Raw genomic sequence first — 27,352 nt, forward strand, 5'->3', positions numbered from 1 at the left:
AGTGATCATTGCAAAAAATGTGTTTATATATATATATATATATATAGAATATATATATAAGAATATCGGCCGATATATCAATATCGGCCTTTTTTTACTCCCTAATATCGGTAGCAGCCCCAAAAAACCCATATCGGTCGGGCTCTAATAGACACACGTCCTCTTCCAGGCAGATTTGTAACATTTTCTGTTGATTGGAAATTCTTAATTATTGCCCTGATGGTGGAAATGGGAATTTTCACTGCTCTAGCTCTTTTCTTAAAGTAACTTTCTAATTTGTGTAGCTCAATTATCTTTTGCTGCACATCAGAAATATATTCTTTGGTTTTTCTCATTGTAATGGATGATTAAGGGAATTTGGCCTTTGATTTCCCTCCTATTTATATTCCTGTGAAACAAGAAGCCATGGCTGGATAATTTCATGTTCATAATCACCCTGGTATGCTCAAAATTGTAAATATGAATGGGAATATACTTCACAGATATTTTAATCATAAGAATTTCTAGGGGTGCCAATAATTGTGTCCAACGTGTATTTGAGAAAAACATTTATTTCATAATGAGATTTCCCCCCATTTTCAATTGTTTTAGTTCAATGAAAGGTTAGATATTTGTGAATATTTTTTAAATAAAAGATCAAAATGATTAACAATGCAGATTTATTTTCACAGCCTTCTTTGATCATATTTACCAAGGGTGCCAATAATTCTGACCACGACTGTATGTGTGTGTGTTACAATGCAGCAGCGCATTAGATTAGAACGGCGATTCATTTACCTGTACAATAAGCTGTTTAAAACGTGCATTCTCCCATTCAATTTCGAGCATCCAGATGATATAATCACACGTGTCTTGTAGAGCGCTTTCGGAGTATGCATTTATTTGTCATGTTAACTTTGGAAACGAAGCGTAAATGTGGACTTCAAAGATTTCTTATCCTGTTGCGCCAACTATAGGACCAGCAACTAGTCAACGTCAAGCTTAAAGCGTCATGGCAGAGCATTAAAGTCGACTAATTGACTAGTCTGTGCTGACTCTCAGTTAGGTTGCCATTGATACAATCAGCTGTGCCATTATTTATAAAATGTACTTGTACTTTTATACTTTAGTTTTATTATCAGTTACTTTAGTGTTTACTTGTGTGTTTTTCTTATGAGTAACTTTAACTTTGACTTGAGTCAATTTCCATAAAGGTACCTGTAAGAACACTGAAAATTACTGTAATAAAAAAAATCATCTTGGTCGGACACGATTATTTTTTACCAGCAGTACTACTATGATAATTGGATTTACCAAATTTACTTCACATATTTAAATATATATTTTTTTCTGCATTACTTTAATAATAATAAAAAATCTAATTCTTAAAGTAACCAACTAAGAATTAGATGGAGAGGTGAAAAGTAGTCATGAAAAATAAAATCATGAGAATATGGTCAAAAAAATAGGCTTGATTTTCTTTAAGCAAAATATGTCTCTCTCTCTCTCTCTCTATATATATATATATATATATATATATATACACACACACACACACACACACAGTCCTAAAGGCAAAAAATTGTACAGAAAATCTCAATGAGATTCAGACAAATTAGTATTAATATATAATAATTCATATCTAACAATCATGCAGTCAATACTTAAATAGTTTTATTAAACATCAGATATCTTTTGGGCTTTTTTTGTCAGTTTCTAAATCTTTACTTGAATACTTCATGTTGCTGTTAGAGACCTAAAAACTACTAATTTTTTATCTACATATTACTATTTACTTTAATTTTTAATTTTTTTAATTAATGTGTACTTGATTGTAAAATACTTTTAATCGTTAATTAACTATTAATTTTTATTAATTAAATCTTATAATCTTAAATCATTTTGTTAATTAATAATTAACATTTAACTTTTTAAATAAAGCTCTGCTCGATAGCATTTTAGTTTTTGCTGTGGTATCAAAACGTGAAGAAATGTGAAATTGTACTGGTATTAGTATTAAAAAATTGCTATTTTTGTATTTTCAAAGTTCTAAAACTAAACAAACTCCAAGCAAAGCATGCATCTTTATTTTTCAACTGTAGTGTAGAGTTTCAAATGTGAAATGATCACAAAGCCCTCCCCCACAGAGCAGATCGGCAAACATGATGATGGACAGATTTAGGAATTAGGGAAAGGGCTGTTGTACTTACGTCCAGACTAACCTGAAAAGACACCGTGTGGTAACTGGCCGGCACGCCCTCATCTTCCTCATCGTCGCTATGGGAACGGGCGGCCCGCTGACTGGACGCTTTGGTTCTCCGCGATGTGCCATCCTTCTCGCGTGGCTTCTTTCGGAGCCGGCTGGATTTGGAGTCGTATTTGTGGCTCTTTTTCTTCTCGTGGGTGCGGTACCCTGCAGAGGGCGTGGAAACAATCAACAGAGTGACTAAAAAGGGAAATCAAATTAAGTTTTCAAGTACACACCGCCCCATTCTCACGACTGTCAAGCACGGTAAAAACCTGCACCGCTTGATAATGACCGCAAACAAAGCTATGAGAATGAATCACAGGTGCTGATTTTTTTAGCAACCTTTTCTCAATGTGACTGCCCATCTTCACACCCTTTCATTTGCTGGTTAGAAGAACCTGTCTCTGACAAATCTTGGTCAATTTTGGGATTGCAATCAAAAATATTGTGTTCTGTTTCCAGTGAAAGGAGAACAGAGCAGATATCCACCATATCATTATCGCGAACTGTGTCCATTAGATGTTCAAAACTCAAAACTTTGATCTGCCGCCCTCAAAGTGAGCATGTAAGCCCCTGATGACAGCAGGTATCTTCCAATGTAAACAGAGGCCTCTAGCTCATGAAAAGGCCATTCCGATTGGCAGAGCAGAGCTACAAAATGCTGAATGAGTCCTGACTAAGCCTACTGTAGATCGCCGACCACCCCAGATAGAGGAACTGAGAGACAGAGTGAAGGATAAATAGAGAGGGCACACAAGACGGTTGAACTGCCCCCAAGTTAAATGACTCACCAGTGGAGCACAGCTCAAGATGCAGCACTAAAGAGCTTACAGGCACTGACACATCCAATTACAAAGCCACAGAAGTGAGGCAGACACACTAATCCCCCAAGGAGTCTAACTTCCTAGATGAAGTTTGAATAAAATGCCCTCCAAAAGATTTGTTTGGAATGAAACCCGTCATAAAATGAAATGTAACTTGTACTATGGCAACACTGAATATTTTGTAAATTTGGCAGCATTTAAACTGGAGCAATGGCTGTGTGTCATGTGGTTATGTAAAGATGATAATTCATATTCATCAGATATTTAACAGATAATTAATTTGTTTCACAGAAGATGGGCAAGTTTCAGTGTCAATGATCTCACACCATATTCAGCAATAAAAACATTCAAGTAATAGCCATTTTACATCACATGCATAAGCAAGGGGCATTTTTACCTTCATAAGGGTATTTTATTTCTAACTGTATTAAATATATATCATCTGTAGTCAAATTCTCATATTTAAATTCATATTTCTCAAAAACTCATATTTCTCAACAATTAAATTAGAGAAATAGGACACTATAGGGCTATTACCAATCAAATGAAATCAGTATCAACAAAAGCCATCATTGCACTGCAGAGGTGGCAGTTTTAAAATTACAATTGCATTAATAATGCTATGAGATGGTATTTTTTAATATGAAACTAAAACCACCATTAAGTGGAAATACATTACTGGCTTAATAAGTGAGTCTTTGAATCATTATTTCAAACAATTAGTTCAAAAAGGCTGATTCATTCACAAATGAAGCAAGTAGCTGTCTTTATGAATGGCTCATTGACTCATTCACTCAATCGATTTGTTCAAACACAGAATTGCAATTGTGCTGATATTTTGGGAAAACAGCACTCTTGCTTGTGTGATATTGCTTAACTATATCATGCGTTATGAATTTAACACACAAACTAATACAGGAGGATTTTTGATCTTGTATCTTGATCTTTTATGGCTTGGTGACTTTTATTCATTTCAGTGGCATTTTTACCCAAAGCCCCAGTTAATTTCTGACACTAGCACTTTGTTGTATAAGAGATACATACCTCCATTAAGGCTAGCCTCCACAAACACTCGTATGGCTTTAACACAAAGCTCAAAGTTTTCTGGAGTGACATGGGCGGCATCGCGTACGATGAAGGAAAGCGAGTCCACGCACTTGATGAGGGATTTGATGTCATGCAAACCCATGTCCTGCCCAAGAGTTAAACTGTATTGGTTAATGAGAGGATGGCTCAAGGGCTTTGAAGCTGGGGTCACTGCTGCCTTAGATCCATCCAGATCATCTTTACCCACCTGCCCAAAACAGAAAGAAATTATATTAGGGGACATGTCTATCCAAATAAACATTCATAATAATGATAGGACACACATTGCCCTTAGTGAGGGTGGATCTGTCTCCAACAGACTTCCTGTGTGGGGTATTGTGTGAACACTTACCACTAGCCAGCCCACATCCACATCAGTAGCTGAACGAGGCATTCTGGATTTGCCGTGCTCGGTGTAAACCTCAGAGTCAGACGTATATCCCCGATCAAGACTAACTTCACTCTGATGATATGAACTGAGTTCGCTATCGGACTGAGCGCCTGGAACAAAAGGATTACACAAGATAAGCCCACCTGGAAAAGGACTTTAGGCCACACTCGACTGTGTCTTGAGGTGCATTAACAGATAAAATGGTTGGAAATGTGTAGAAACGACTGAATCACCTGTGTCAATGTCTGGGTTGGTGTTGGCGACCTGTAGGGCAGCCGGAGGTTTGACCCCAGTCCCGATGCACTCCAATAGTGAAAAGAGCGTGTACCAGTCGTCAGTGCAGTGGATGTTGGCAGCATTGGTTTTAAGCAGCTCATGCAAGCCATAGGCCACCTCTCGACAGACTCTGGACAGGACGTGCGGCTTCATCATCAACAGCAAGCGAAGAGAGAGGAGAACCTGTGCAGAGAGAGGGAGGAAACTGCTTAGCTGTCTGTTTGGTCCACTTCCTCCTTGTCTTCTCACCGTTTTATCCTCCACAACACTAATCGTTAACATGCATTATACTTTTCTTGCCTGCTTATCAGCGTTGTAACACAGCCATCATAATGACACAAAGTGAGAGTTTGAACTGTATGTGTCAAGTACGTGTACCTGTGAGCCTATGTCCTCTCTGCGCAATAAGCGTATGGCAAGTCTGAGCAATCCCACCACTGCTCTTTCCACCAGGAAGCAGCTCTCACTGGCATGGACGCATAACTGGTACAGATGATCCCGTACCGTTTGCCAAACACACGATACTCTGTCCCTGCAAACACACAGTCATCTCTCTATAAAAACCTACAAGCTGCCGTATCTTCGTCTGACTCCATCGACTAGTAATTCTCAATGACGTAATGCAACGTGTTAATGAGTGCAGTACCTGTTTTCAAGAATAATTCGCAGCAGCATCTCCAGACAAAAAGCAGCATCTTCTTCATCATATGTTTCCTCATCAGGGCTCACCGAGATGAGAGCCTGGAAACATTAAAGATTACATAACAAACAAACCTTTAGGTAATACTGGAACACACCAAAGAAAGAAAATGGTTTCATTCTTGTATACACCCAGTCTTTCTACGTGGACCTCACCTTCATGAGCTCCTGTAAAGACTCCAATTGCAGAAACTTGCTTTCAGTAATCAGCTTTTCTGGGTCACAGTGCTGACGTAAAGAAAGAAGAAATGAGAGAAAATTCTGTTATTCAGGTAGGCTAGCATATTTTTCAGATGGAGTAATGAATCAGACTGACTTTTTAAAGCAATGCCTTCTGTAAGTGAATGTGTGTGCTGTACCTTTATGCAGAGCAGGGCAGCTTGTTTGGCCTCCTGGTTCTCAGTGGAGGGGCCTCTGAGCCCAGACTGTTCACTCAATGTTAACCAGCTCACAAAACTCAATACAGCTGACTCACCCCTGACAGAAGTACAACGGTAGAAAAGAATAACTTAACTAATTCGTCCAGGACCTTTAGGCACCTCAAAAAAAAGAGCTGTTTTAGATTTACATTAAAAATAAAAATGACATGAAAATGACAAATTTCCACAACTGGTCAAGATTTGGGCCTCTTTAGATTTCAATTAATATTTAGATTTCCTGATCAGGCAGGTCAAAATTATATTTCAACATTATTGTTCTTATTAGACTTGAAAGAATATATTAGGGCATCACACAAACATCAAAACGGCTGATTTTCACTTCCAAAATGTAAACACTGACAAATATAAAACCAAACACATGTTCATTGACTACATAACATACCAATCTCTGCAGCACCATGGTATATAATGGTTTGGTGAACAAACACTAATAAAACCATGCAATACTGATAAAATGCATATTTACATTTATTTTCAATGTTTTAGTAACCTGTAGAATCAAATGTATTACTTTTGTGACCAAATGTGCATATAAGCAATAAGAAAAAGAAAAAAAAAACTGGTTTTAATGTTTTTACATTTCACAAAACAAATGTGAAGATGTTTTCAACATGTATAACAAAATTGCAAAAGTCTAGCAAATTAAAATAAGATAAAAAGTGCATATTACTGGACTAGAAATCACAGGTATAATAACTATGTATTAACTATGTAATACCTACATAACTAAAATGCATTATATCATGTAACCGATCAGAATAACAGATCTTTAGAGCCATAGTGCATACATATACACACATATATATATATAAAGCTGAAGTACTTTCAAATATTATCTTCAATATACCTGTTTGATGGGGTCTCTTCACGTTGTAAGGAAATCTTCTCATTAGGGTCCACAAAGTCCTCAACCTTTCAACAAGAATGTCATATTTTGTCAAATGTGACAGTAGGTGGCACTATTCTCCTAAGTATGCAAGTGTTTGTAAGGGGATTTCAAGTGATATGTTGGCACTCCCATCTCACCTCAACCATGGACTTTGGTAAGAGCTCAGCCCTGAAAAGCTGCAACATGGAGTCCATGATGTTCTTCCATCCTTCTCGTAAAATGTCACCATGACGATGGGCCAAGCTGAACATGGTCTTGGCAGCAACTTGAGCCTTCCTGTTACTGCCGAACACAGTAGGCAGGTTCTCTACAGACTAAAGGCACACAAATCCCAATCAGATCTGTTTACTCATGACCTAAAGCTGCTGCAGGAAACTGAACGCATCTGGTTAGGGTGCTTCAGGTCTTACCTCAGAGCTGAGAGTAGTAAACTTGCAGAGTGAAATAATTAAGTTATCAAAGACATCACTGAAGCCATAATGTGCAGAGATCATGGCACATTTCCTGAAAGAAAGCAAAAGGAGTACGGCATCATCATCAAAATCTCAATCGTTTGTAGAAACAAACCTCAGGCAATCATTAAACACAGTAACTGTTCAGTATCAAACTGTTTTGATTTAAAGGCTCTATGCAAAACAAGTCTACCAATCTACAGGTCTTACCTGAAGCCAGCGATGGCCTTCTGAATGATAGTGTCATCCAGGCTCTTGTCAAAAACGTAGGAGAGGGCAGCAATGGTGGGTCCCCAGGTCATGGTGAAGAGGTCGCGGTCGTAACTGCTTTCAGGCACATGCAGGAACATCCCTTCAGACGAGGCTCCTCTGTGCAGCAGAACACTCCACACATAGTTCTCCTTCACCAGCCCCGTCTGCTCATCAGGCATCACAATCTCCTCGCTCCTGCAGGACCACATACATTTATCTCAGCTTATCCCATCTGAGCCATTGTAAACATCATTATATCCACACACTTAAAGACCAGAGACTTATTATTGTCAATAATAGACAGAGATTCTTATTATTGAGGCCTGAACACTCTGAATGTGATTTTATTAGGCTGAAGTTCACAAAAACATTTATTGTATAGCCAATTACCAGTTATATATTTTATATCATTATATTACAAGTGTTCAACACGTAAGAGATAATGAAAACTATACATGAGCACTAAAGCAATAACTAACTTGATGGCATTGTAGATGTCTTCCAGCATGTCTTGATCAAAGTCATTTCCTCCATTCACACCTTTGAGATTCTTCTTGAATTGCTAGACAAATAGAACAAAACAACAAACAGGAGGAGGAAACTGATTAAAATGCCTTCATTCCATCCAATTACAGCGACATCCTCCAACTATCACCTTTCAAATCCAATAATTGGTCTCGGTTTATTACTGCTGGTGTCACTTAATAGGTGTTAGTGTTAAGCAGGTTGGTCTAAGGCCAACCTCAGCTCAAATAAACACACAGACGTCCGCTGCTGAGTGATGGCGTTAGGCCACTGTTTTACTGCATACTTTCTTAATGGCAGGGAAAGCAAGGGAAACCTGAGCTCCTCCACGAGTGAGGGATGAACAGAAGGAGAAATAAACACAGGAGTAAACACAGGGTCTTTCCAGGACTGCATTTTCCATGGCTGGAGAGCTGGAGCAGATGCACACACGCTAGCTGACACAGAGACAAGACAGCTGGACGCGCCGTCTGCCAAAAGCCCAGTCCCACCTCGTCTCCTGCTGCTCGCCTTTCACTTCGCCGCCGCTTATCCCCTCTGTGCTCAGGCTGAATACCTGCTGATTACCATTCCCACTGCTCCTTGTATTCCTTTACAACACCAGTGCTTTAAGCAGGAAGATCTGTGTGAGCATCTGTTTAAATGGATCTGGTGCTAATGCATGGAAAACTCAAGGTGTCTGTGGGCGCCGATGAAAAGATGCCACCAGCCGCAGCCACGTATCTAAGGGTGAATCTCATGAAAACATGTCCAGGTCACATTACAACAAAAATCAATTTAAGACATATGAAAAGACTAATGACTTTCACCCCAAATACTAATTTGCCACTATCCTAGGTTTTGCCCATTTGTCAGTAAGAATTTTTTGCTCATTTAAAACCCTATCAAATTTAATATGCTCCCTTATTCTTTTATATATTTTAATATATACACGTCAGAATAAGCATGTTGTTTGAATTTTTACATAAATATTGTACCTCGTCTCCTGCTGCTCGCCTTTCACTTCGCCGCCGCTTATCCCCTCTGTGCTCAGGCTGAATACCTGCTGATTACCATTCCCACTGCTCCTTGTATTCCTTTACAACACCAGTGCTTTAAGCAGGAAGATCTGTGTGAGCATCTGTTTAAATGGATCTGGTGCTAATGCATGGAAAACTCAAGGTGTCGTGGGCGCCGATGAAAAGATGCCACCAGTCACAGCCACGTATCTAAGGGTGAATCTCATGAAAACAGGTCCAAAACAAAATTAAGAAACATACAAATTAAAACAATTATATATATTTTGCAAAAAGGATTTATTATTAATTTGTGTTTTAAGTCTATTTTTAGAACCATGAAGGCAAAAAAATCAAGCATATTTCCACCCTTCTTTCATTTCCCATTATTATCATTACTGTAATACAGTAATTCTATACTTATTACTTAATATTTTCTATACCTAATTATACTATTGTAATATCATTCCTAAACTACAAATACAATACATATATGTATATGGGTCAAAGACGAAAAAGGCTTTAAGCATAAAAACAATAAGTGTAATACTGCTTTAAATTGTTGTTGTTTTTCCCCAAAAAAGGAAAAAAAAGTTCTGTTTAATTTAATTGCAATTTTGTTTTTCTGAGCAAAAAATAAATATCATACATTTTTCCCTGATTTACAGAAGAGACCAACTAATGTCATTCAGTGTAACAATCTTGTCAGGCATATTTACAACAAAAATCAATTTAAGACATATGAAAAGACTAATGACTTTCACCCCAAATACTAATTTGCCACTATCCTAGGTTTTGCCCATTTGTCAGTAAGAATTTTTTGCTCATTTAAAACCCTATCAAATTTAATATGCTCCCTTATTCTTTTATATATTTTAATATATACACGTCAGAATAAGCATGTTGTTTGAATTTTTACATAAATATTGTTACACTGAATGACAATGTTACATTATTTCAACCAAATTTTGACATTTTATTCTCCAAAAACTTATTTGAAACCTTAAAAGTAGACACTTTACTTACATTTAATGTGCTTTCTATGGACATAAAATCACTTTTGTAAATTTCTTTTGATGCGGACATCTTAATGTCTTTGACCCATATATGTATGTTTTTATGCGTGTATACACACACATACATAAATATATATATACCACTGTTCAAAAGTCTGGGGTTGGTAAGATTTATTTATTTTTAAAGTGTTTATCATGATTTAAAAAGTCTCTTATGCTCGTCAATGTTATTTGATTTAAAATACAGAAAAAAAAATTATATTGTGAAATATTATCACAATTTAAAACATGTTTTCTATTTTAATATATTTTAAAATGTCATTTATTTATCCGCATCATTACTCCAGTCTTCAGTGTCACATGAGCCTTCAGAAATCATTCTAATATGCTGATTTGCTGCTCAAAAAACATTTCTCATCCACGTTTGAAAACGGTTGACCTTCTTGATATTTTTGTGGAAACGGTGATACATTTTTTTCAAGATCCTTTGATGAATAGAAAGTTCAAAAGAACAGCATTTATTTGAAATAGAAATCTTTTATAACATTCTTCTTTTCATAATTCTTTACTGCTATTTCTGATCCCCAAACATTTAAACAGTAGTGTGCATATATATATACTACTAGATTCACATTTAGAATAATATATATATATTTATATTAAATTTTTTTTTTTTTACTTTATTTTTAGAGACACTTTTTTTTTATGGAAGGGTGCTTTTTATTTCACGTCTTTTGGACAGAAGCAATGCAACACCCGCTGAGTGCAACGATAGAGCTTGAAAGATCAAAGACAATTTTTAATATAACTCCGACTGGATTCGTCTGAAAGAAGAAAGTCATATACACCTAGGATGCATCGGGGGTGAGTAAAATGCAGCCTAATTTTCATTTTTGGGTGAACTAACCCTTTAACTGTCATAAAAATGTCACAATGCAAAAAAAATCTTAATGACTAACATTAACATTTCAACATACATTTATAATTGATTATTTCTTTTTTGATTTTGGTGTAAAATCTGGCTTTTTATTGGGTCCTGTGAGATTTACCAGTAGTTTCTCATTGTATCTGTTGAGAATTAGAGGACTTAAGTTTTGGTAGAGCATGACAGCATAAACATGGTTAAGTGTAATATACGACAACAAAAAGCAAAAATTGAAAATCTATGATGCTAGTGAAGTTGTTAATAATACATTTGTAAATGGGTAACTGCTGTGGCTGACATCTTTTTTTTTACATGATCTCAAAACTCCACTAAATTGAGGCCAGTTGTTTGAAGCACGTAAAAGCAAGACATGGCTACATAACAGTAATCTGCATGTGTGGCAAATCTAGACAGATGGTTTCATAAAAAACAATTAATACACTTATCTTCTACGGTTAACTCATAGAGCTGAAACTGATCTCTCAGAGAGCGATTGCATGTGTGGCCCTGAACATCTGAATGACTTTTGGATGTTCCCGTCGTTAACAGGAACATGTGTGGCTCACCTCCAATGTCATGGGGATGTTCTGCTTTCGAACGTTATGGTTGTGCTGATCAGTGTTTAGCATGATGACTGCATAAGCCAGGGCGAAGCCAGCGTCGTTTGACTGGAAGGGATTACCGTTCACTTTCTGCACACAAAAGAACAAGGCCATACAATTGACTGTGAGCACAAGAATAGCATCATCAAATCACCTAATATGTACGCTCATCTTTACAGGAGCGTTTTGAAGATCATTCGCCACTAGAAAAATATAAAAGGTCACAGTAATTCCTACGGGATCTCCTACTAATGTAAATGTCAGACACTGAATCCATTCCAGTTTCGATACATTGCTGCCTCAGGGAGGGCACAACCCCCATGTCTATGTGGCATACTCGCATGAGCTCATTCGTAGTGATTGAGAATGGCGCCTAAGAAAAGAAATTTCTACAAATACTTTCCAGGTCACACACAGAGAGCTGCCTTTAAAATGCAGTAAGTGAGCATGTTCGAAATGTCCTCGGATCGCCTGAGCTGCTTTCTGCAGGCCAGATGGATGTCTCTCACTTCCCAGTGCAACATTTTCCTCTTCCCCGATTACCTGCGTGACTAATGACCCTGTCCTTGATCCCGAGCGAACTGCTGTTCCGCTGGCCCTAATTACCTGATGATGGGGCCAGTTGGTGGCCAGGATTGCCTTGGAGTGTGGTAATGGAAGAACTGTAAGAATGCTCGTGTCTGTGACTGCAGCGAACCTACAATCTATTTAAAGAGTATATGTGTGCTCCCGCTCGAGTGTATAAATATTCATGTCAGTCCCTGCCAGTCCGTGCTTGTGTTTGTGTGGCAGCTGACTTACTTGCCAGTTGTCAGTGAAGGTTTCCAAGAGCCGATGAATGACAGGCGCTTCGCCAGGAAGACGGAATGCCTCCAGATACAAGCGGAGCGCCTCATCTATGCGCAGGCCCTGGAAGGTGAACGTGCTGAGGAAGAGAAAGAGATGGCCTTAACATAAGGTATAATTACCTCAAACTCCATATTGACAGTCACTTTGAGCCTGATAGTAATCATAAGTGAGAATAACATCAATAGCTAAAGGATCACATTCAATTTTCAGGTATTAGACTCAAACAAGAAGTTGGTGTTGACGAATGTTAACACCACAACAACCATCTCAACTACTTGAGTTAATGGTCCTACTGACTCGCCTTAACCCTGTAATAACTTATTATTATTTTTTTATGACCATAAAAATGTTTTTATAACATTTATATTTACACATACATATATACACTTACAATGTTACCAAAAAGCCTAAATTAAACCTGTTCATCACATAAAAAGATCTGATCAGAAGACCTGGATTGAACCGCTTGACTCATATGGTTAAATTTTAAGATGTCTTTATGAACTTTTTGAAGCTTGAAAGTTTGGTTGCATGGACTTTCAGTGGAGATACAGAAATGTCTCAGGTTTCATTACAAATACTTTCATTTGATTTGTTTCTCGAAGATGAAAAATTCTTGGGTTTAGAATGACATGAGGATGAGGGTGTTTTTTTTTTTTAGGGGTGAGATTTTTGTTGAACTATGCCTTTAAATAAATCCTGTATGAGAGGTTTCAGTGGTTATTCTCATTTGATTGTCAATTCTGTAATAGAGTACATTTTCCACATTTTATTCCACATTATAATAAGAAATGGGAGCAAAATAAATTTTTCTTAAAGTAATCCTAAAATGGGTTTCATTGCTTTCAAACAGAATTTCCTTTTTTCTTCAGGTGTGAATTATGACCTTAACATTTCTTCACTATTTTCATAAGATTTAACCAAAACATCTCCAACTAATGCTCTGAGTTGGCGATATGCAGCTAGCCTAACCTTCATACCAAAAAACATGCAATAAAAAGGAGGTTTACTTGACAAAACTGTCGAGCAGGTCAGTGTTCCTGCGATCGCTGATAAACTCTCCGATCATCTTCTTGTCCAAGCGGGGGTTTTCTCTCAGCCACTGGGCTACTTCATTATTGTCCATGGGGCTGCTGAGCAGGCCTTTCTCCTGCAGGATCTGAATGCCCTTCTTGGGCTTCTGATTGAACTGCTCTGTACCCGTGATCAGAAGCTTTGAAGTATAAAGAAAATAAAATGTCATTTTAGTACAAATTTAAAGGTCTTAATATTCATGAATGTGAAAAGCAAATAACTGCACATGACCAGCTCACCTTCTTCTTGTGCTTGATCTCTAAAAGTTCCTGAGAGTCTGGAAGACAGTTGGTGAAACGGTGAGGCTTCTTCAAGCTTTTCTTCTCTGCTGGATTAAGACAAAGCAGCATTTGATTATTTTAAATCCCTGAATGTTTATTGCAAATCAGTAAGTATTTTGTCTTTGTGCATTTAACAGGCAAAACATCAGCAAAGTACCCGTGTCTGTCTCCTCCTGATCCTGTCTACCTAATCTCATCTTCTCTGCCATCAGATGACCGCTGGTGGGAGGACAGGCAGTCCTTGACTCTGACACCACAGCATTCTGCCCATTACAACTGGGTGTATATTTGCCAGCCTCTGTATGTAGTGAACGAAAGAAGAAGAGGTTACTATTATGAGAAATAAACAAGCTCCTTAATTAACTGTAGTTTACTTAAGTTTTCTTCATTTATTACAGCAGTTCTGTCTGCCATCCTGGGACTCTTGATCCTGCCCACCTGTTGTTGAATCAGTGATTGTATTGACCGAACTGTCTCCTTCTACGGTCGTAGATTCTGATTGGTCCTGCTGTGCAGCGCTGTTGAGCACTTTGGCCTGACAATGAGCCTCTGTGCTGTCAATCACTGTCAGCAGGGCTTCGAGTGACAGGAGATGAGTTGTATAGAGCTGCCCAGACACTGGAAAGGCATTCTGCAGAACAAACAAACAATTAATCAACATAACTTCATAATAATGTCAGAAACCTTCGGGAATGTCTATTAGAGGTAAAACCTCTCCTGTAAAAAATAATAAAGGTAATAATAAAAATAAATATAAATGACAGTGTAGTGCTTTTTGCTGAAGCATGTGGACTAATGCTTGTAAAAATGTGCTTAAAATCATCAGCCGGATACAGCAGTGTTTAAATATGAGCGGCCACGATTTGTGTGCGAGCAGATATTAAAGGTGCCAGATCATCGAACATCGGAACCGACCGAGGTAAGTTTTCTTGAAAAGAAACATTTCTCATTTAATTTGGTTTAACTTGATGTACTAAAACAACTAAAACTAAAATAAAAATATATAGTTGTATTAAAAGTATATTTATATATTTTTTATATTTATACAATAATTTATAAAAATGACAAAAACAAAATACATTTACCAAAAATTTTAAATGAGTATGAACACAAAATAAAGAAAAAACATACAAAATATAAAATTATATATATATACACACACACAGTAAATATACAGTGGGTACGGAAAGTATTCAGACCCCCTTAAATTTTTCACTCTTTGTTATATTGCAGTCATTTGCTAAAATCATTTAAGTTAATTTTTTTTCCTCCTGTATATACACATATATAAAATTGTAGTCTCAATGATATTAAAATTACACTGATACAAAGTGTACTTTACAAGTGTACTTTACCGAACCAAGAGTATTTCCACAGTTAATACATTTTCAGTCCATTATAACGTAATTATGTAAACTAATGATTGATTTTTTATAAAATTTTATTATGTAGCTTGCAAAATATTTATTAAAGGGTAAATTAATTAAGCTTTGCATTTCTTTCTCATTAGTCCCTGCTAGCTGGACATCTGCAAGCTGGAGTGGCTCACCTTAGAGAGCAGTTTGGTGAGGTCCTCAAACATGTTGGAGCAGTAAAAGTCACAGTCATAATTTATGTAGAGCTCTGTGACAAAGCTGGGGATTCTCCAGAGCTGTACGACGGCCTCCAGGGCCATCTCCTTCATCTCATAGGGCATTTTAGGGTTCTCTGAGGTAATGATGTCCATTAGCTTCTTCAGGTACATCTATGGAGACATACAAAGAGTGACTTCCTACATCTGAGATAGCTTATATCTCACCACAGAAAGATCATCATTCAGTCACGTACCTCAAGCTGAAACTTGAGATGTTCTCGCATGCCTTCAAAGAGAAGAAAGCACACACGTATGGAGGCGGCATACAGATTCATTCGGTCCACACCTAACAACTACAAAGATAGACACAGAGAATATTTACTACAGCTGAAAACATCAGACAAACACACAAGTTAGATTAGAGAAGAACAAAGTTTCACCTGCGTGAGGTGCCTACAGAGCTCATCTTTGACAAGACAGAGCAATGACTGATAGGGGGCGATGTGTGCAGCTTCTAGGGCCACGTTCAACAGCTGGAGGCCCATGTGCATCATCACATCTGAGTTATGGCGGTCATGTGGGTTGGTGAGAGAGATGAGGAACCGGAAGAGCTCTCTCAGGCATGGGAGACCGTATGGGATTAGAGCAGCACCTGGAGAAACACAATGGTACAGTCATTTTGACGTCCGAGCCTTTGACGTAAATTCTGGATACACTATTTCTCTTACCCTCTTTCTGGGTGGACTGTGTAAAGCGCACTCCCCTGGGGTTCACGTAGTCTGAATCCGACTGATCAGCCAGCAAGTCTCGGTCTTCCAGGACTTCAGGAATGGACTCCACTGAGGCTGACTGGGCACGCTCCACTTCCCTGCCCTCAGACTGATGACACAGTGCACCATCCCATCAAGCTCAGAACACATACACTTGGATAGTTTATTGATTGGTCTGAGGGATACCTGTGATTCCAGTCTGCCTGGCTCTGCGGAGGGTGTTACGGGAGTGGTGGCCGTTGAGCTGCTCTGCTCCAGGTCTGTGAGATCTTCCTTTGATGTGGTTTTAGAGCCGGTGTCTAAGCCACTATCAGTGGTAGGACTGGAGATGGAGGAAGCTGCACAGTCTGAACCAGGAAGAGTAGAAGAACCTCCATTGTGCTGCTCAATGAAAGGAACTCCATCTGAAACAGACACACTGGGATGAGGACAGGGTGACAGGACATGCTTTTCTTCTTAACGTCAAAACAGGATGATATACTGATTGCTCATAGGATGACTATGATGGCAAAATACACTTTACACAAAATACATTTTAGTGAAGTAATTCACAATTTATTATTGTTATTTGAGATATTTTAAGTTCAAAAGCGAATTAAAAAGTGAATGTTTCAAAAAAACTGATTCATTTAACTCTGATTCAACTATTTGTTTGAGTCATTGCTCAATATATAATGAAGAAATAATGTTTAGTAAAAAATTATGTAGGTAAATACTGCTACTACAAAATTTTGGGGTCATTAAGATTTTTTTTTTTTTTTTTTTTAGAATTAATACTTTTATTAAGCAAGGATGTAGTAAATACATCAATAATGTTACAAAAGGTCTTGGTAATACTTTACAATAAGGTCCCATTTGTTAACATTAGTTATTGCATTAACTAACATTAACAATGAGCAAGACATTTGTTACTGTATTTTTTTATCTTTGTTAACGTTAGTTAAAAATACAGCTGTTCATTGTGTTAATTCATGTTAGCTCAAGTCCATTAAATAATATTAACAGATACAACTTTTGAATTTAATAAATGTTGAGATTAACATTAAGATTAAAAACACAAATTGATTCTAACTGACTTATGTCGGTATACCTGAAAGGTTGTTGGTGAGGGTACTGGACTGGGCTGGATCCATCTGTCCTGAGGGGCTGTTTACCATGTGACGAGGGGGGTGGGGAGAGCGCTTCTGTTTCTTCCACTTGGACGACTCACTCATTCCCCCGGCTCTCATCTTTAGCTTCAAAACAAACACAGACTGTTAACTCAAGCCAAATTCTGCAGTTCACTGCACAAAGAATGACGCAGGAGAGCAAGACTAAAACAAAATCTCATGACACCTCAAATTACCATAAAAAAAGAATGCCACCACTCAAAAAGATGCATAAGCACACATAAAGTCTCGTCATTTTGTCAAAAAACTCTTGGGTCTACATGTATGCTGAGGTGATTGTGTTCACTTTTCCCAGTATATAAACATTTGAAGTCAGCAAAACTAATGTGATTTACAGAATGTTATTATCTGTATAGGGATGAGAAGCAAAAGAATTGTAATTATTATGGAACCAGTTACTTAATCACATTAACGTTTCTTTTATTATTTTTGAAGAAGCATCTATGACAGTAGTTCACCCTCACAAACAGAATAGCAGAAGAGAATAATGTAATTCTGGAGAAAGATGTTTGTTTTTTTTGGCCATTTCTAAAGCAAAAATTTTTAAGAATATGGTTACCCATATTTCCACAATTCAAGTAGCAAAATTTTTAACTGAGCAAAGACAAAGGTTTCCACAGTATCAAATTAGCACATTTGTGGTTGTAACAGCTGTTGAAAAGAGAGTTTGTAAGCATTGTGTTTTAACTGTATTTCACATTCAATTCAGATTGCAAGCTCACAACTCAGCTAACCATTCATTCTCCCATAGGGAATTTTAAAAATTCTTCTTTAAAGTGATTTATGCCATAAACCAAACCAACCAGCTACATTTTAAACTTCTGAGTTGACACAAACAAATATTTGAAAATTGGACAAGACAATCACAATTTCTGCTCTTCTCAATTAATTAAATATAATCATCTGTAATATTTGCCCACTGGTTATTTATCCTGAAAAAGGTTTTGTTTTTGTTTTTCATTTACCATTTCCCTTCTCCTGAATTGGTAACACGCCTCCACAAGCTTTCATGCTTGTGGTTGCCAGATGTCAAGAGTTTAAATTCCCTAATCAGAGCTTCTCTCTTAAATGGATATAGTTTCTGCCCAGTGTTTTACTTTCCAAGCTGGCAACCATGCGCAGATGCTCTCTCCACACTGGGTGCTGAATAAATGCACTTACGCAACATCTACGCTACAACATAAAATGTCTTGTTTTAATAGGAAAAAGTTAACAATTTGGAATTATTGTAATTAACAAAAGGAATTTAACTGCTTTTTCCTGAAGATTATACAGTTTTTATAATGCAGAGAGTGTCAATGTATATAAATAAAATAAATCAGCAAACTACAGAAAGTTAAATTCATTCTCTTGATTTATGCTTATGTGAAGGTACAATAGTTCAAATGAAATTTTAAAAGAAATTCTCAAATGAGAATGCTTATAATTTTTTACCAAAATAATCATGATGATCAGTTTATCCATTATCGTGCAGCCCTAACATGAAGCATCAAAATCGAATTAAAAATCATCTGACTGAGGATTTCTTTACAGAATCATAGGTAATGTAGTTCCACAACAAAAGCATATACCATCAATGCAGGAAACTGTCTAGTATTTTTGTCTGGGTTTTTTTGTATGTATTAGCAGAAGAATGCAGTTAAATGCATTTTTTATTAAAATACACTAAAAAAAATAAACTTATCACAGAATTACCATCTAATGCTTGTCTCAGCTTGTTTCACTAGCTTTCCAAAAAAAAAAAAAAAAAAAAAAAAACAACATCAACATGAAACCAAAAAATAGAACAAAGAACTTCAACCTGGACCTGTTATACTGTCAAAACACTGTCACGTGTTAAATAAATAGGGGTTGTACAAGGTTAAAGTGAGTCTGATCTCTTCTTCCTTACCTGCACTCGTTTGTTTTTCCATAAGATATTGTAAGCCTCAGGAGAGAAGGGGCAGGCCCCGGGATTAGTGATGGACATGTCACAAGCTCAGAGGGAGCCGCATGACATGGGAACACATACTGTATAACTTCATGCATGGGATGTACATGGGAGAAATCGACACGCATACCAGGACGACATCCATGCACACACATTCATTATCAGGAACTCAATAACACACCCATTCAACGACATTAACCCGAGGCATCTCTTTGAGAGGAAACGTGGGGAGTAGCACCTCAGCATACGTTGCAAACAAGCATGTTTTAATTGCGGAGACTAACCAAGGATAAAGATAATGGGTGCAATACACAGACCAGGAACACACAAAGCATGCAAAATAGCAGTCAAATAGGATTTTCTGGTCTTTAAAGAATAAAAAAAAAAGACCCATTCGAATGAATATATATTCAAATATACAAAGTAACATTCAAATGAAACTATGGAAGCAAAATGAAAATATGAAAATAAACGCCCTGATGTGGTTTCACCTCAACTCAATGTATTTGCATAAAGTATAAAGCTGGACCTAACCTACAGGTATGTTACATTGTTGTTTACCCATGACTGTTCATCTAATATTTTTTCTTTAGAACAAGACACCACTCTAAATTCACTTCATACTCATATGAAGTATTATTTACAAACCCTAATATTTCCATATTCATAATGCACTGTTTAACAATCCATAGAAATAGCTACTTCCACATTTCCGTTTGTTTATTTGAAGGGATGTTTTGGGTCTAGAACAAGTTAAGTTCCATTGAAAGCATCTGTGGCACAACGTTGATTACCACAGACCAGGGGTTCCCCAAGTTTTTTTGCCAGCTGAACCCCTTTATTTTCTTAAAGAACCCCTTGAGATTTTAAGTTAATAATAATTTAACTTAACATTTTGTCTTTGTAAATGTTTTATTTTGATAATTGAAAAACAGCGCATGAAGCCCAGTTTCATTAGAATAATTTTCATTTAATAACCACAGTAAGCCATATTGCGATTTCAAGTTTATTTGGATTTTTCTTTGCCGAACCCCTGTTTCAAAAGCACAAAATCTTTACTACTCATTGTCTGTGAATAGTAATAGTAAAGTTACATTTAATTTTCACGCTTATTTTTCAGTTCCGATAATACACATTTTTGTCTGGAAAATTGAAGAGACATTTTGAGCAAGATGAAATTACATGCTACAGATGTTGTCAAAATAGTTTAAATTGAATTGGACCTTCAATATCCCTTTAAAAAGATGATGAGAACTCATTTTTGTTGCTATGACAAATGCTTGCTTTAATTCTTTAGTGAATCTCCCCCCACCATGCATTCAAACATAAAGCCATGCGTCCCGGCGTATTTCAATGCACTAGCTGCAACCCAATAAAACCTGCTGTTTTGATGCATGTAAATGTGCTATACCCTCTCTAAGCCCGTCTGATTGGTGTTTCTAGGCTGATCTGCATAAATAAAATCCTGTGTGTCCAGAATACAGCCTGGGATCTGCGAGTTGGAGCAGGCAAATGGGCAAAGGATGAACTCAACATCAACAACCAGGTATGAAAAGACAGGAGAAGAGAGAGTCTTTGATCACTAAATAATTGAGATGAAAAGGAGCAAATGTCTTTCAAATACAGAACCAACTGTGGCTGAAAAACTAAGTTAACTCTCACTAGATACTACTTTTCATCTCCTGACCTGATGGATGACACACACACACACACACAGGTATAATAATTATTCAACAGCAACTGACCTCACTTATGGGTATGGAGACCTCTACAGAACAAAACTCGTGAAATAAATGAGGAAGGCAGATGGGAAACAGGTGTAAAGGGTCTGGAGGGAGAATTAAGATCTGGGGAGGATTTGATATTTACCTTCTTCATGTTAGTGCCCACATAACTCTTGGCCTCCTCTTTGAACTGTGGCAATCTGAAAAACAAATATTACAATATTACATAGAGTTATCGCATGCGTTTATGGTGACACTTTTTATGAGTGTTATAGAGGTGAAGTGTGACATTTTTGAACAACTACTAGCACAAAAACAGAACCATAATCTGTGGGCCAGCTGGGTGTGACATTACACTGAACCAATAGCATGAGTTTGGGATGAAACAGTGTTTGTCTGACCAAAGACAGAGTCATTATTTCACAGTTCTGTTTGACGTGACAAGCTCTGCAGAACTAACAGTTCGGCTTTAAAGGTCAATGACTTTCTAAAAATGTACATTAAAATGATTCTCTAATCTACAAATCAGGGATTTTCAAACTCCAGACACACTTGTTTCATAAATGATTCAAAACTTCGCACTTACTGAACTGAACTGAATTAATACAGAACTAAATTGAGCTAAATATTGACACTATTGTTGTCTGAAAATCAAATTGCTTCATAATTGATCAATTTTGCAACATTAACTGTTATTTTCCTGGGTTTATTACTATGAAGCTGCATTGAAACAATCTGTATAAATAAATGTAAATAATATAAATAAATAAATGTGACTTGACTTTAGGGGGCAAGGAGGTGCTTAGGAGTTTGTGGAATTTTTTAAATTTTCAGAAAATGTATTTACAGCTGTCAAAGTTTTAACCCCTTAACTGTCACCCCCCATTTTTTAAAATAGGCATGAAAGTGCACTATCCAAACTTAAATTGTTGTAATTTATTAACACTTTGGAATACAGACCTAAGGCTGGTCTGAAGAAGAAAATCAGTAGATTATTGCAAAAGTGAAATTTTTTCAAAAAATTTAAGTATCAAAAAGTTATAGAAGTTTAAATGTACTGTAAATAAAATGCACTATATTAATTTAATTTTATTTATTATAAATATTTTACATAACAGGTTTTACTCTAAAATTGGTATAAAAGTAAAGCCTTATGTCTAAATAAGCTATGTTCCAAATTTTAAGTTGATATGAAAAAAATTGAGGTTTCTGTGAGATTTTGTTTTAGGGCGTTATACCACAAACAGCCACTGGGTGCCATCCAAACTCCATTAAAAAAAATGTAATGCATTTTTCTGTCACAAATGTCTAGATTTCTCTGTCAATATTACTTCTATCTCAAATCACCACCAAATATGGAATCCTGAGACTCAGACCTTTCCAATAACATGTTTTTTGTCAAGATTATAAAAAGGTTTGATTCTAAAATGCATTTTGTAATATGACACTTGATACTGCCCACTAAGGGGGAGGAGACCGCCAAAATATTTTAAAGTACCATTTCTATGGTAACGCAATGTCCCATTTCAAAATGGTTTCTACAGGATGAATCTTGAGATTTTAAGCTTTCAAATGATATATACTTTATGATGATTACTAAAAGATTTGATAGAGAAAAAGGACAACAAAACAGAGCGCCAAGCGTCCCGCAGTTTAAATAAAAATAAAAAAAAATAGACAAAATAATAAATACATGGGATAATATTTTTAACATTTTCTGAATTGTGTTTTATTTTACTTTCTAAAGTCTAGATGGAAGATGGAATACTTAATAATTCACAAATATAACAAATAATTATTCCATTTACAGCCTTTATTTTAAGAGTTTAATGCAAAGTAAAAATTAAGTGCAATATAAAAGTCAGTTATTTAATTTTGAAATGATGTCTTTATAATATGATGCTTAATACCTTTCTCATACAGTATAAATAGGTCTTTATCCATGTAATTATAAAGCTGACATACTGTATATATGTGTCATATATTTTAGAAAAGGGCTTCCTCGCAAGGGTTGTGTCATTTTTGGGGGGCTTTGGTATTAAAAAGTCTGAAAATGAAATACTCTAAATGCTTTGAGTAAGATTCGAGTCACATCTAGTTCCTCAAACTGCAGATTAATTAACTCATTTGGAATTATCATTCCGAGAATCCTCTCTAAAACCAAAATGGAGGAGAGACAATAAGTCTGAAGAGTCAGCATCTCTGTTCCCAGGGCGTGACTTTTGACCCCCTGCGCTGTTTAAATTAGCTGAATTAGATGGATGATGTTCTCAGCCTCGAACGCATTGTCTGCATGTGTGCATATTGTGTGGACACTGCGGCTTTTCGAGTGAGATTTCAGCGCTCGCACAGGCAGGCTGGGAGAGACGGCTCCTGATGTTAACTCTGCTCCGCGTTAATGGAGTGTTGTCTTGCCGGCTTGATTATAGGATGATCTGTGAGTCCAACAGATTAACATCCCTAATGCTTTCAGCAGGCTGCATAAGCCTCCTTCTGAGCACTCAATAAGATCCGCTGTTCATTACTCTGGCACTCTCTCGACCACACACACACACTACATTCACCGCTTATTACCCTTAGGCACACAGAAACACACACTCTCATTATTAAGGCCTTTCACACCCTCATTGTGAAGGCGATGTGGACAAGAGGGTCTGGGCAATAAGAACGTGCACAACAGGACCGGCAAACTCAGGTTGTGAGTTTGTGTGTGTGTGTGTGTGTGTGCATATCTGAGATTAAAAGGTGTTATCAGCTGTAATTAAAAAAATTATTAATGAATGCTCCTCATCTGGAGGACGTTTAGAGTGCATGAAATTATAAAAACAAACAGAGGATGTTTACATGGCTTGAAAAATGGGTCAAAACATTATATAACAGTGATATTATTCAGATGCTTCTCTTTAATGCAAAAAATATGATCTGTTCCTTTTTGAATTAGCTTTTTATAAGAGACCACATTTAGTCATTATGTCTTTGTTGCGCACACATATGTGTGTGTGTGTGTCCCTAATCTATATGCAGATGGGTAGAGTGAGATGTGCTCTGCGGTCTCATCATCTCGTCTGTGAAGGATGTGACTAGAAGTCTAATGCCAGTGGATACGCACCTCTGATAAATGCCACCCCATAATCATGTTATTGCATTAGTGCAGCAGTACACTATGACCTGCATGAGAAGACTAAGGGCTTCTGCTCACAATTACACCACAATCATAGAACTGCATGTTAGATATGAACTAGTCAGAACCACATATTTCTAGATATGATAATGATATGTGTGATATTTATCATTATAAGTCCATAACGATGACAGTGAACTATATCTGCACTTAATACTTGTATCTAGACATTTATGGCCAAGAACCTGTTGGAAATTTCAGAGGAAAATGCAATGTCTGAATATCACCTTGGAATTTAATATTCTTAATATTCTAACACAGACAAATGATATAATGAATAATTTAAGGTTCTAAAGTAGGCCTAGATGGTTAACTTTTTTCAACATTTTCCACACTGATTTTAAGGGAACACCTGTGAAATTTAGTAGAATACACAGCAGCAGATTCTGTGTGGGCCTGGTATTTAGCCATACTTCGCATTGTCAGAGACTGATGCTTTCACCTGTCCTTGTATATGTGTGAGGGGGAAGTCGGAAACCTCCGGAGGTAATTGAGAGAGGCATGAGAGTGAAATCGGAGCCCGTTATGGAGACAGACCCAGTTCCTGTTGTGTTTGGTCTCAGGTTCGGTTTGATTATGTGAACAGCAAGAACATGTCTCTGTTCCTAATCCCCATCTCTACATCCCCCCTTCCATTCTCTCTCTAGTTACCTGGAGAAGAGCAGCTGCACCATGTCCACCAGCGTGTGCTCAGCTGACTTTCTCAGCAGCTCTGTGATGAGAAAAGAGCAAAACCAGAGAGAAAGAAAAGGAAATGTTAGTCCAGAGGACAAGAGCAGCACCTCGGGGGCTCAGAGACTAGACTCTGTCTGGTCAGGATTAGAGCAGAGGTTTATCACAGTCCTGAGAGCACAGGAGGCAGATTCACATATTGAAAATTTCAAGGATGCGCAACAACATTTAGATTTTATACAAAGCGCGCTTAAAGTATACATTTTTCCCTGGAAATCAAACTTATGATCTTGGCATTGCAAGAGCCATGCTCTACCAGCTGAGATGGTGCAGAAAAGTGAAAAGCACAAAGAAATTCAAAAAACTTATTTTTTTTTTATATAGTTTTCACTTAATTTCACTTACCACTTAATCTCATTTCAAAGCATATTCGGAAACAGGACTGCATGATCTCACAAACAGACTCATTGGTCAGATGGGCTCCAACTGGAGTCAGCAGCAAAGTCCTTAAAACCTGGAAATAATAACAGTAATAATAATGATGAAAAAAAAAAAAATCGTGTACTGAAGCCACTTATCCGGATTCATTTCAGACTAGTATGTAATACTGGTTTTTCAGATTGATTTTCTGATTCCCCTGATTCTTGTGAGTTTTAATACGGTGTAATATTATTTTATAAGTACAAATATTATTTGTTTTATATACACTAATGTTTTATACACTCAAGTCTAGGGTCAGTAAAAAAAAATTTTTTTATTCGGCAAGGATGCATGAAATTGTTTAACAGTGACAATATAAGACATTTAAAATGTTACAAAAGATTAATATTTCAAATTCATTAGAATTTTCTAATTATTAAAAAAACCTGAAAAAATGTATCATGATTTTCACAAAAATAATAAGCAGTACAACTGCTTAATATTGTATATCATTATTAAAAAAAAAAATCTTACCAACCTCAAACTTTTGAATGGTAGTGTACATGTTTATTTATTTGTTAATGTTATTTTTTTATATTTATTTGCTGTTTGATAAGTGTGTTACCTGGAGGATTTTCATCAGCACCACCTCATCACTAGCGGGGTCGGTGCCCACGAATCTCGCATGTGTGACTGCGTCTGCCATATTCTCGATGCCCTCCGCTGCCCCTTCATGATTGGCATCTGTGGAGGACAGGGACGGTGAAATTTAAAACAAACTAAAAATATCCTAATATATTCCCCCTCACTCTCTCATTAATGCTCCTGATTCTCAGCCAGATAAGTTGTACGTGAGTCATAATGATATAAACCATGGTTATATGATTAATCTTACACAATTAACCTGGTCACCGGTTCAACCCCCACATCGCTATCAACTGACCACGCTCCATGTGAAGAGCGCCGAACAGCCATCTGACATCTAATCACCAGATGTGTGCGCTTTTGTGGACGGCCTGGTAAATTGGCTGTCTAGGCAATGATGTTTTGAAACCCAAGCAGGGCCAGATAGCAGGCTGGAGCCAGGCTGCTTTTTCTTTCCCATCGCCTCTAAAGAGCATTTCATTAACTAATAAGCACAGGCTGCCAGGGGCTGTGACTGCAGGTAAAGCCTTGACACAAGAGTGCATTCCACTTATTAGCAGGCAAATAACACAGAGAGAGAGAGAGAGAGAGAGAGAGAGAGAGAGAGAGAAAGAGAGAGAGACATAGGACAGCCTTTACTCTGTTTACCGCTGATTACAGAACCGGCTTTTCTGACAAGATGCGCGTTAAATATCGCATGCGATTTATCGTGCAGCCCTAATATACATTTTTATTTTTTTAAGAAAATGACCGATCGTTTTGCTTGATAAAACCCTTATTCCTTGGATGGGATCGTGTAGAGCCCCCTGAAGCTGCATTGAGCTGTTGGTCCCCATTGAAGTCCATTATATGGAGAAAAATACTGGAATGTTTTCCTCAAAAAACTTAATTTCTTTGCGACTGAAGACAGAAAGACATGAACATCTTGGATGACACTGGGGTGAGTAAATTATCAGGAAATTTTTATTTAGGACAGCCTTTACTCTGAACTCTGAGTGAAACCCACATAGGTATTAACGGATTAGTTTACCTCCGGAATAAAAATTTCCTGATAATTTACTCCCCCCCATGTCATCCAAGATGTTCATGTCTTTCTGTCTTCAGTAGCAAAGAATTAAAGTTTTTGAGGAAAACATTCCAGGATATTTCTCCATATAATGGACTTAAATGGTGGCCAACGGGTTGAAGGTCCAAATTGCTGTTTCAATGCAGCTTCAAAAGGCTCTACACGATCCCAGCCGAGGAATAGGGGTCTTATCTAGCTAAATTTATATACTTTTTAACCACAAATGCACATCTTACACTAGCTCCGCTATGCGGGTCCACAAATTCACACATTATGTAATCACGTTGGAAAGGTCACGCGTTGTTAGTTCTTCGTCTGTGTACTCCGGTTCAAAAAGGTAGGGTAAGGTGAAAAACTCCATCTCATTTTCTCCTCCAAATTCAAAATCATCCGACATCG

The 27,352-nt window shown here is 37.1% G+C and overlaps 1 protein-coding gene across 1 annotated transcript in view; it reads right to left on the minus strand.

The window, feature by feature from the left end:
* gbf1 (golgi brefeldin A resistant guanine nucleotide exchange factor 1) overlaps window positions 1-27,352 on the minus strand; it is a 90,009-nt gene that overhangs the window by 6,543 nt on the left and 56,114 nt on the right. Inside the window, exons 5-33 of the mRNA XM_016512632.1 lie at window positions 25,868-25,986; window positions 25,228-25,336; window positions 24,802-24,862; window positions 21,115-21,169; window positions 17,237-17,381; window positions 16,333-16,550; window positions 16,105-16,255; window positions 15,817-16,028; window positions 15,631-15,729; window positions 15,353-15,547; window positions 14,242-14,434; window positions 13,961-14,101; window positions 13,762-13,850; window positions 13,459-13,661; window positions 12,401-12,524; window positions 11,564-11,689; window positions 8,016-8,098; window positions 7,495-7,731; window positions 7,243-7,336; window positions 6,970-7,146; window positions 6,791-6,855; window positions 5,863-5,980; window positions 5,660-5,731; window positions 5,451-5,545; window positions 5,183-5,336; window positions 4,762-4,987; window positions 4,490-4,638; window positions 4,096-4,345; window positions 2,202-2,392 (exon numbers count right to left, since the gene is read on the minus strand). Of these exons, the coding sequence (XP_016368118.1) occupies window positions 2,202-2,392; window positions 4,096-4,345; window positions 4,490-4,638; window positions 4,762-4,987; window positions 5,183-5,336; window positions 5,451-5,545; window positions 5,660-5,731; window positions 5,863-5,980; window positions 6,791-6,855; window positions 6,970-7,146; window positions 7,243-7,336; window positions 7,495-7,731; window positions 8,016-8,098; window positions 11,564-11,689; window positions 12,401-12,524; window positions 13,459-13,661; window positions 13,762-13,850; window positions 13,961-14,101; window positions 14,242-14,434; window positions 15,353-15,547; window positions 15,631-15,729; window positions 15,817-16,028; window positions 16,105-16,255; window positions 16,333-16,550; window positions 17,237-17,381; window positions 21,115-21,169; window positions 24,802-24,862; window positions 25,228-25,336; window positions 25,868-25,986 (4,151 nt within the window). The remainder of the gene's footprint in view (window positions 1-2,201; window positions 2,393-4,095; window positions 4,346-4,489; window positions 4,639-4,761; window positions 4,988-5,182; window positions 5,337-5,450; window positions 5,546-5,659; window positions 5,732-5,862; window positions 5,981-6,790; window positions 6,856-6,969; window positions 7,147-7,242; window positions 7,337-7,494; window positions 7,732-8,015; window positions 8,099-11,563; window positions 11,690-12,400; window positions 12,525-13,458; window positions 13,662-13,761; window positions 13,851-13,960; window positions 14,102-14,241; window positions 14,435-15,352; window positions 15,548-15,630; window positions 15,730-15,816; window positions 16,029-16,104; window positions 16,256-16,332; window positions 16,551-17,236; window positions 17,382-21,114; window positions 21,170-24,801; window positions 24,863-25,227; window positions 25,337-25,867; window positions 25,987-27,352) is intronic.

The sequence above is a fragment of the Sinocyclocheilus rhinocerous genome, unplaced genomic scaffold (assembly GCF_001515625.1).
Source record: "Sinocyclocheilus rhinocerous isolate Xijiao unplaced genomic scaffold, SAMN03320098_v1.1 scaffold295, whole genome shotgun sequence".
Classification (NCBI taxonomy): domain Eukaryota; kingdom Metazoa; phylum Chordata; class Actinopteri; order Cypriniformes; family Cyprinidae; genus Sinocyclocheilus; species Sinocyclocheilus rhinocerous.